The sequence below is a fragment of the Cyprinodon variegatus genome, unplaced genomic scaffold (genome assembly GCF_000732505.1).
Source record: "Cyprinodon variegatus isolate N-32 unplaced genomic scaffold, C_variegatus-1.0 Scaffold890, whole genome shotgun sequence".
Classification (NCBI taxonomy): Eukaryota; Metazoa; Chordata; class Actinopteri; order Cyprinodontiformes; family Cyprinodontidae; genus Cyprinodon; species Cyprinodon variegatus.
In genome coordinates, this window is record NW_015151343.1 from 7,244 (window position 1) to 18,715 (window position 11,472).

The 11,472-nt window shown below is 39.4% G+C and overlaps 1 protein-coding gene across 1 annotated transcript in view; it reads right to left on the minus strand.

Annotated features, from left to right (window-relative positions):
- Nucleotides 1-6,688: 6,688 nt before the first annotated feature.
- LOC107099623 (guanine nucleotide-binding protein subunit alpha-11-like) overlaps nucleotides 6,689-11,472 on the minus strand; it is an 18,423-nt gene continuing 13,639 nt past the window's right edge. The window contains exon 6 of the mRNA XM_015397830.1: nucleotides 6,689-8,966. Within this exon, the coding sequence (XP_015253316.1) occupies nucleotides 8,764-8,966 (203 nt within the window). The 3' untranslated portion in view covers nucleotides 6,689-8,763. The remainder of the gene's footprint in view (nucleotides 8,967-11,472) is intronic.

Consider the following 11,472-nt stretch of genomic DNA (forward strand, 5'->3'; position numbering starts at 1 on the left):
ATCTCCCCCCATAATACGCCAAAAACCCAGAGGACTCCGCGGGGGAGGAACAGTGGACGATCAGGAGACGAGACAAACACTAAAACCGTCTTTCCACTGGCAGCTAGGATCCAGGACATGAACCATGAACTAAAACTGAACAGAAAGACTGACAGAAAGACAAGCAATGATCTGGCACTGAATGCTCAGGCTGAACTGATTATAAACCAGAGGAAACAGGTGAGAGGAATAAATTATAATTGAGGCAGGGGGGAAAACGGCAGGTGAGAGGAATGACTAATTAGGAAGGAGCAAACAGGCCAGATCATGACATTGTCATGAGAGAGGGGAGGATGAGATTGGCTGATGTATAGTGAGATTACGTCTGTCAGTTGGGTAGGTGGGTGTTTCCGCAGGCGGGTGTTAATGTACAGCACACACAGAGAGATGGAGAGTGAGGAGGACTCCAGCAGCAAAACAGCTGCGTTTCCCCATCAGATACGGTTTCCCCTGCATCTCCACACACCGCAGGTGCCACGATTCACTGCTCAGGTGACAGGAAACACGCATGCTCGCTAAAGGCGCGTAAAAGCCTCCCTGTGCTCGCCCAACACTGCAGATAAGCAATCGTAAGTTTGGGAAAAAAAATCAAACATGTTTGAAATCCAGGTGGCGGACATAAGATCGCATCAGACCATCGGGCCGCACAGTGTGAGAACATGCATTGTTAACTGTGAACTTTTAAACCCTGCGGTTTCGTCGAACAGTTGCAGATGTAGCTGCATACAACGATTGAAAATATCGCACAGTGTATGCCCAGCTTTACCGGAATCTCAGTCACTGCCATGGATCTAACCTCTCCTTTGCGGAAGAACCTCAGCCTGAAAGAAAGCCTGCTGCCTAGTGCAATATTTCCCACTCACATTTTTATCTAATCCTATGCCATTTTCCAGAGGACAGAACCTCCAGAGCTGTAGTTTCTGAATCTACCTTCATCATTCCTGCACTGTTATTTAATATATCTGTTAAACCTGCCTGCTCGAGTCTTCTGAGAGTAGGCTAAAATCTTTCCTCATGAAAATGTAAAGTTTTTTTCAAAGTCAAAAAGAGGACATGACCTTGGTGTCCTCAATGGTATATATTAACTATGAATGTTAAGCAAAAACTCTGTTTTTGTCATTTGTAGTCCATGAAACCTGTCAAGCCGAATATAGTGAATGTCCAGAAATTACACTAAAGCTATTAATTGTTGAGGTTTTAAACCTAGATTAATTACACTGAGGACTTCGGAAAGGGCATTGTTAAAACATAGCTCCATTGCAATTACAAGCTTGCTGCTATGCTAACAGAAAAGCAGAAAGGTGCTGAGTGTGTCGCATCAAAACAGTGTAATGAGCTCACAGCATAGGATCTAGAATTCAGGCGAGACAGATAATGGGAAGATTGAAAGCGTTTATTAATAACATTGTGCGTCTGCTCCACAGCTGCGGCGGGCTCACTGGAATCTCTGCAGGAGTAGCGGCTCAGGTCAGTGACTTCAAAACTCAAACGAGGAACAGCAATTAGTATGAAACCAAAGTTCAGTCCTAGCCCAGAAGAAGGAGTGAAATCCAGAGGAGCAGGAGTCAGTTCTTTGTTGTGGAGCTGGGACCAGAGATCCAGAAGAGGTGCAGCGTCTTTCAGCAGCCAGAGCACACAGGCGAACTGATGGATCTAGGATGGTTAATCCAAGCCTTGGTCAGAAGACAGGTCCAAGGTTGACATCAGGCTGAATCCGGGTAACAGCCCGGAAACACAGGACAGGAAAAACAGAGCAGAAACAGGGTTGGCTGAAATTTAGAAGTCCTTGGACAAAAACTGGTCAGGAACACACAGAAGTAAACACCGGGGACGCTAGAGTTAGTCTCACTTGAAGCAAAAATAATCTGGCACCAGAGGCTGGGATAGAAAGGCATATATAGTAGCAGGAACAGGTGGATCTGATGAGAGACAATGAGCACAGGGCGGAGCAAAGGAGATTTGAACATCCTCAGAACTGGAAAACGCAGCCTAAAGGTGCCAAGATCATAACAATAGAATTTCACTAACTACTTGACAGGTGCAGGGAGGGATTCTAACACACAAGTAGACAGTTTTCCAAAAGGTTTGTTGAAATAACCTTGAACTAAAGAAGTCTGACTACTTACCAAAACATCTAACGCTGAAAAAGAGCTTCTAAGTTATCAGTAAGACTCACATCTAACCTTGTCGAGCAGGTTTTTTGCTTGAGCAATACTTTTGCGCAATAAAGGAAAATAAGACAAGCCCACAATGTCAATTATTAAGCTCCCCTCCACCCTGGGTCAGATGGCGACACAATTTTTCTATGATAATGGTATTGTGTTTCTCTCACCTAAGTAATGCTGCTCAGGTAGGGCTAAACGTTTGATTGTCCTCACCTACAGAAATCCTGATCCCTGTTCCAGCTGTCATCAGCATTTTTAGCACTCAGATGGAGCAAAAAACTGCAGTTTCTGTCAGAGACTTGTTGTGTATCTTTGCGGGATACAATTATACTTAGTGACAGTACAAAAGGCATTATATAGAGACTGGGCTGTTTTTTTAATCTGAAGGACATGACTAGCATGCATGTCCAGGGCTACACCGATATGGTAAGGTAGGTGCAGCGGTAGAGGTAAATAAACAGACAATCCTGCTGTACAGCTTTAACTGCTTGCAAAACACTTCACCCGTAATACAGTATTTAGTACTCAGATCTAAACATCTTACGAGAGCAGAATAGAAATGGAATTAATTGCTACTGAAGCAGTTAGGGAAAGTCAAAATTGCCACCAGTTTATTTTATTTTTTTTATAAATGTGAAAATGTTATTGTTATTAGCAATGCATACATCAAATGAATTGAAATATTTTTCTATATAAATAATAATAAAAAATATCTATATTAAAGATATTAACAGGATTTTTATTGATCTGTTACTTTACAAATAATTTTTTTTTTCCGTTTTCTTGTAAAAGGTCACTTAAAAATTTGCATTTTTAGGCATGACTTTGGCAAATTTCTGTTTCAAAAATTACATTTATACTCCCCCTTGGACACCCAGATGTTAAAGGGGACGTAACTGTTTGCCGATCACAACTTTGCGTTCCAGGGCCCCTTTACTAGGGACCAACCAGTCACTGTACAAGCATAGCAGGAGTCTGGTCCTCATTCCCCACATGTGAACTATTCCCAGTGCATATTGAACTCCAACAGGGCTGCTCTCTGTTAGTGGTCCTGTCCATGACCTCCATGGAAAGGATTTCTAGGTGCAGCGAAGGGCTGGAGGGACTCTGGTTTGAACAAAACAGATTTTGTGTCAGCTCTTTGCAGTTCACATGGTCCTGCTGGCTTTCACCGTCTTTTGACTTTTAGCATGCGTTGAAATGGTTTACAGCTGAATACGAAGTACTGGAATGTATACTAGGGTGGCCAGATGTCCGGCTTTAGGGCGGACAGTCCGGATTTTCATTGCACTGTCCGGCGTCCGGCGCTGCACCCAGCCGGACGTGTATTTGTCCTCCTTTACCCCCAGATTCCACATACTCCGTCAGCGCTCCGCCCCGCTCACGTACGGAGTACTTGTCTGTCTTGTAAATCAATGAGAGCTGTTCCACATCCTCCGCTCGTCACCGCCCACGTACGTCTTCTCCGTCCTTCACCGTCAAAATACGGAGCTGAGCTATTTTTTGCTCCCCTCCGGTCCGTCCAGATCAAGACCCGCTATTGCAATCGCAACAAACAGAAAAAAGAATGTAGAGAAGACCCGGTTTGTCAAATTAAATTATAGTAAAAACAGATCGGTATCTAGAAATTAGAGCATAGTTTGTATATATTCCCAAAAACTAAGAGCAATTAATTAAATAATTGGATGCAGACTATTGGTGCTTCAACAGACCAGGAAGAAGTTGTGAGATTCTAGAGTGAATCTCACAACTTTAAAAGAAAATTCTTATTGCAGGAATGGATGAAGAGATGATGAGTTTGGAAGCAGAGAATAAACAGAGTTCATACAAACTATGTATGATCCTAGTTATCCCTGTTACAAAAATCCACAACAGAAAGAAAATATTTGGGCAGAAACTGAACATCTGCTGGATGATGATGGGGATTTTTTTAATATGTCAGATTAAATTAAGCGTTCACAGGTTTTATACAGGAATGAGGAACTCTAATTTAATGCTCTTTTAATGCTATTAGAAATAATTTTAATGCCATCAATATTGCCATCAATTATTAGTTTACATGAAATAAGGAGCTGTAAGCACAGTTCCATGACTCAAGTTTATATATATATATATATATATATATATATATATATATATATATATATAGATAGATAGATATATAGATAGATATGGATAGATAGATATATAGATAGATATGGATAGATAGAGAACATGGTGAAATCATCTTTACTCTCGACAGGCTGCAGCCATGTCATGAATTCCTCTTTTCCAGCCACTTTTTGCAGTTTGCATTGTCCTATTCTCTAGCTCTTTCTCGAGCTTCTTTTCCAAACAACTGCTTTATGATCAATTGCAGCAGTTCTGCGCAAATTAATTGTGTTAAAAAATGGTCACTTTTTAAACACCACAATGTATTAAATAAATACAAATGCTGGGAACCAATTCTTTTTTACATTTCTTTAATATTTTGTTCTATTCAGCTACACAAGCATCCTCTTTAAACTACTAAGAATTGTGCTATAAATGTGACTTTACCCGATTCTTATGTACACCTTAGTAATTTATTGATATGCCACACAATGTCCTCCTTTTTGGTGCTATAGAAATGGCCACCCTAATGTATACCAACTCCTCCAAGTCCAGGTTATTGGTTCTCGATCAGAAAAAGGGGGTTGGAGTCTCCAGCTTGGAGGAGTTTCTGCCTCAAGTAGAGGAATTCAAGTATCTTGGGGTCCTGTTCAGAATGAGGAGTTAATGGAGTGGGAAGTCGACAGATGGAACAGTGCGGATGCCACTGTAATGCTGATGCTAAGCTGTTCTAATAAAAACCAAAAAGCAAAGCTTTACTGGTGGGTCTACATTCCTACCATCAGCTATCGTTATCAAATCTTGATCATGACCGAAAGAACAAAATCAAAGATACAAGTGGGTGAAATTAGCATTCTCATCATGTGGCTGGGAATTCCCTAAAGCCGGGCGTACACTGTGCGATTTTCAGGGCGAGTTTCGAATCGTGCGAGAATCTTTCAATCGTGGGTTGTGAGTCATGTAGTGTACAGGGGGTTACGAGCGGCGATCAGCCTCTCACGACCACCTCCCAATCACGAATTGTAAAGTCGGGGGAAAATCAAACATGTTTGATTTTCTCCCGACTGTCGTGGGCAAGCTGCTCAGTTCGCACGCGCAAACAAGGATTCTTCTTTAAACACAGAAGCGTGGCCGGGGTGCAATGAGTGAAATGCAGTTCTGTCTATCAAATTGACAGACTGTAGTAGCCACGTTTGCTCAGCCATGTCTTTTTTCCAAATACGTTGTCGCCTTTTCTTTTTGCGGCTTTCAGCACAAAATTGCACAAATTGCCAAGGCAGCGCATTTCACTAAAGTAAGCTTCATATTCCCCTTCTATTTGTTTGGCTTCCAGATAGACGAGTCAGAGCAGCTCCATCTCACTGCGGAGCTGAGTCAGAAGTGGTTTTTAGTCGTACAGTGTGAGCACGTAGATAGCATGAGAGCGTCGGGCCGAACATAAATCGTGAGCTGTGAATTCACACTGTACGACTAAACCCTGCGGTTTAGTTGTACAGTGTGAGCTGTAGCTGCATGCAACAACTGAAAAAAATGTACAGTGTACACCCGGCTTTAGAGATAAAGTTAGAAGCTCGACCCACCTGGCATGGATTTAAAGTAATGCCACCTTTCCTCCTCATTACTCAGGTGTCTTCAACGGTCCTCCCCTCTGGAGGGGTTTCAGGCATGTCCCACTGATCCAGGGGATGTTGATCAGCCAGTAGGACTAAGTGCCTTGGCTCATCCCCCTAGAGGAGCTAGAGAAGGAGTCTGGGGTTGGAAATAATGGGTGTCTCTGTCCCTGCGACCTGATTCCAGGTCAGCAAGAGACACTGGAAACTAGTGTAAGTACGAGTGCACTTCTGCACACCCACCCAATCCCACAAACATAGACACTACCACAGCTGACTAGAGGAAAACAAAATTATTTTGCATGTACAAATCCAACATATAAACATCTTTGTATTGCCAGCACCAGGGTAACTTTCTCATGCTCTCTGCGTCCCTTACAAAAGTGCTGTTTTGGGGTTATTTAGGCAAAATGTCTAATGTAGTGTATCAGTAAATGTGTGTTCTGTATGTTATGTAGTGTATCTCTAGTGTGCTTTCGTCAGTGGGGAAAAACCGACAGACCTTTGTTTAAAGAAGCGATCTGTCCTTCACTAATGAGGAACTGGCTTTCTCCTGCCAGCTGGATGGCAGAAAATGAGACATTTGGGTATTACACACTGACACCAGAGCAAAAGTTTTGTCATCTGTGTTGTTTTTCCAGTCTGCATAACAGAAATTCACAACATATGGAAATGGCGGCTGTGTTCACGTAGCCATCCAATGCAAATCATGCGGTGATCTTATTGCAAGTCTGGGTATCAGTGAGCTTCTAACACCACACAAGCAGTCAAGAAGACAGGAGCAACCTATAAAAACATGTTTTTAATCTTCCTCCACCAGACTATACAAAATAATTTACTAACACCAAAGGGAGGGAAGTAATTTACCGACAAACCCACTCTGTGGTTAGAGTCTTTGTCCAGCAGTTCAACAATTATTACAGTTGCAAGACATACAAATTAGTTAACATACAGAGTCAATATTTGCATTTAAATGCATTGCAAAGAGTCAGAAATATGGATAAAAAAGCTCCATTGACAAATCATATGATCTTTACATGCAGGTCAGTTTCAGATTAGGTTTAGTTTTTTTGTTTCTTTGTTTTTTTAATCCCTTTACAGTCTCAAAATCAACTACATACAGAGGTAGAACATGAAATTTAAACTAACTATTAACAGTTTATCTTTACTTAAGAATCCAAGTACAGTATTCTAGCAGTTTCAAGTAGTTCTATATTTGTGGACATTTTGCTCCTCAGCATTCCTGTGCAACTTGAACAGTTTTTGATTCTTTATACAGCTTCTAAGTTTAACAGCGTCTTTGTCTCAAAGATCACCTCTGCTTTTATTGTCAAGCTTTGACAGTATTTGATTTGACACTTCTAAAAAAAACATCATAAAACTGTATAGATAATAAAAAGCAACCAGAAATATTGCCTTAAAGCTTGATGTGTACATTTTGAAGTGTTTATTAACACTTGCAGAAAGGAAAATTGGCTGAGCAAAGAGCTCCATGCAAATATAAAGAACCAGGTTAATGCATACTATCCAGTTTATCAAGTGGATGATTAAAAATTTTCAGACTTAAGTCAAAGTCACTTTGATTTTCAGTTTTAAAAGTTCTGATATTTCAGGAAGATAATGATGCGAATAGCATCCAAGACAATCAACCATGTTTACTCTTAATAATGAGGTTCTTTTCGATATATCCATCCTTTGTGTCATGAAGGACCTACCAGGAGTGTTTGTCACTGAAAACATTAGGTGGCAGGGAGGACGCTGTAGACTATCAGCTTAGTTGTCCTCTTATGACAATCTGTTCTATTAAATTACTCTTAATAGGCTCTGATTAGTGATAAAAACATCAAATACTGACATATAAACCATTTTTTCTCTTATGCACTAAATGCTTCAAAAACTAAGAGCTTACATAAATTTCAATGTCTATTTCCTTAACCAAGAATATGCATGCTGGTGCACATTTAAGCAATTAATAACATACAGATAAAGGTTTGGGACACTTGCTATGATTTATTAATAGAGATAAGCCAGTATTTTCTTAATTTTACCACTGAATTAAAAGCTGCTACACTGAGAAATAAGAAGAGACTAAAAATGGTTCAAAATCTGAATTGACAAGTCAAAAATTAAAAACTAGAGAGTAATTAGTGAATAAGTACCCCATCAGAATTGATGGAGCAGCTTTTAAACATGTAATGATAAAATCATCATCATTAAAATTTACTGAGGTCTTGCAGCTTCTTCTTTGCTTGCATTCTCTGGAATTTCACAATAATTTTACCACAATACCAAGATTTATTAAAAGAGGATAAATAAAAGGAGTGCAACTAAAATTAACTAAAATTCTGGTGACCTTCTATGTTAATAGTTTGCATTTTAGTGTGTATAGACATCTTCTCTGTCTGAAATTGGTGGATATACCTGAAACTGTTTAATTTGACCACAGCAGCAGAGGAGCAGCCATGTATGACCTCTATCTCCAGCATTAATGGCCACACCACACTTCATAGCATCTGTACTCCAGCCTCAATTACAGAATAACACGCACACTGCATGACCTGAACACTTCTTCTGTAAAAAACAATCCTACACAGAAACAGAGGTGTGATTAAAGCTACATGATTCTGGCTCTTTTTGTAGATGTTCATGTTCTCAAAATCATTGCTTAGCAAAGAAGTAGAAACTCCACTTGCTTCATCAGTAAAAGGCAGCAAAGGTGAAGAGGATTTCTTAAGGAAACTATTCTTCATGTTGAAAAGAGAGCTCAGTTTGTACTTCAAATGCAGCCTTCAGTCTTCTCCATATTAATTTGGGAACCATTGTTTTTTTTTCTTTTGCTTCTACATATGGTATTCCTTTCAAAGGACTCCATAGTCCCTTAGGGACTTCAGCAGCACAGTGTCTCTTATGTCGATGAAAACCTTGCGAATGTTGTTGGTGTCTGTGGCACAGGTGAAGTGTGGGTACAAGGTCTTCCAAGCACGGGTTTCTTTGTTGACGGCCCGCTGCTCATACATTTTCAGGATGTACTGCTTTGCTTGTTCAGCGTTCCGTTTTTCACCTGGAAGATAATGGTAGATATTGCAGAGTGAACACAATGATGTAACGACACAACAACAGGCCCATAAGCAACATTATCTGGGTAGGCCACATATGAAGTACAACACACATTTCTATTGGTGTCGTGTTTAAATGGCTCACCATCAAGTTGTAATCTGGCATGTGTTGGGATATAAATAAGGTCCGGTCAGTCAAACTAGTATCCGGTGGGTTTAAGATGAGTTTTTCACACCATTACATCTGAAGAGAGACGTCCTAGTCCACAATTGCGTAGGGGGCCTGCCAGATGTCAGTGATGGGGTCCCTAAGCAACTTCAGTCTCTGCTTACTGATAGTTATGCCATTGGTAAGACAAAAATAGGAGAGGAAATATCTATGTTTTAATCAGTATTAACCTATGTTTAATATCAAACTGTATTTAATGATGACATAAATAATTTATTTCAGTTTCTCTACATATTAGACACCTTCACCTGGCCTTATTGTTATTCAAGTAATGCTTTACAGATGCTAATCATTGGCAAGACAAGATGAAATAAAATATTTTTTTGTCATTATGAATCTGAAAGACTCTTATCAGCTTCACCAGGACCTCCTGCAGTGTCCCTCTCTCAAGCTTCAGCCAATCAACGACCGCACCCCCTCCTAAGCCAATCATCTTTCAATATCTCCTTCATCTAGCTTCGGGCCTGGCCTCCCTCTAGCACGCCAACAAACTTTCACCCACCTCCACCCCATCTCCTCCCTCACTCTCTGACTAAATTTCATTAAGGCTCCTAAACATGGGGAAATGCTTTCCCAGTTTTAGGTCATCCTAATGCAACAACAGGAAAAGGGTAGAGATAAGCTGAGTTTTCTCCAGCTGGATGGTGCATGGCGTAGTGCAGCATTTTGTGGTGAGCATTGCTGTATAGAAAGAAAACTGCTACCCCTTTTCTCACTTTAAATAAAACATGATTTGACTGCTAAAAGATATGACCCAGGGTCATGAAAAATAAAGATATTCACAGTATGGAAACTAAATTAGTCCCACCTCTCACTTTCCCTGAAGTAACACTGTTTATAGAATTAGAGCATTAGCGTGTTGAAAACCGTTGGATCCAGAGCAAAGTGTAAAGATGAGCTGAGAGGTCATTAGCAACTGTTTTTCACCTAACTAATGAAAATTATCAATTTTGTTTGTTGGCTGTGTGGATGTCTCACATTTTACATCAATAATCTTTTAAAGATATAAAGTCCATCACTCTTTTCATGTATCTGTTAAGTTCTAGATTAGCTTTTCAAGTTTGTTTTTTGGTCATAATCAGATCGTAGAAGGCTGAAAATGTGTGTCAATTTCCAAGGTGTAGTACTAAACAACAGCAACATAAAACCTAAGAGTTGTTTTTCTTTTTTGCATCAATTTCATATGTTATAGATAACTTGTCATTTTTTTTTTTTTTTTTACAATTTTAGTTTAAAATGATTGGGTCAATATTGGGTTATCATGTAGCCATGTCGTTTTTTTTTTTTACCACAGTGTGGTGAATCTCATCCTGGTGGACCCTAACCACTACTTTTTTTTGTTTGCTTTTAAATTTTGAAATTATGTGGTTACATTTAGGACCACATAACTAACTAATCTGAATATTTCATTTCTTGTAGTATTTGTTATTTCTTTGAAGATGGAGTCCAAGGGGACCAGGTTTTCTGAATCTTCAAGTTATCTTTATAAGTAGAGTTTAAGTCTTTCTAAAGGTCCTTTGAAGTTTTTTCTTTTTTTTCCTGAAGACTGTAGTTCCCAGACATTCAGCTTTGAACCCCCAGCTGTCAGTCACACAGAGAGGCACTTCTACTAAGTAAATTAAACTGGGGTACTATTAACAACACATAAAAAATCAATACTACTTTTATGAACTCAGAAGAAATGTGTTATCTCTTCTAACATGACTGGCTTCTACATCTTCAACAGCTAAATATCCTATTCAGTTAGTTGAATTCCTTTTTCCCCATGTGTTTTTTAACCCTGTCCTGCAGGACTATATCTTATTTAAAAACCATGCAATATAATAGTGAATGTCTGTACACCTGTATGACATAATACATTGACATTTGATTAGAAAGTGTTCATGTCTTTCTACATAAGGGTCATAACTACATAGACCCTAGATAAGGAGTAGTCTACTCAGTTACTGGGGGAGAAAGTAATCCTGTATCAAGCAAGTTAACAAACACGTGTGGACAAGATTGTTGGTATCCTTTTGTAATGAAAGAGAAACCCAGAATGGTTACAGAAGTAAGTTGAATCCAGCAAAATTAATAATAAATAAAAATGGAAGGGAAATGAACAGATGGAAATCGGAGATTGCTTTTCAAAAGAAATTATAAAAAAAATAATAAACTGATGAAAAAAGGCACCACTATAAAAGACTGAAAATAATGAGACACGTTAAACCAAGGTGCGTCCACTACTTAGAATCAAAGATGTCTTCAATTATGCAATCAATCATTGAGCCTATATATATATA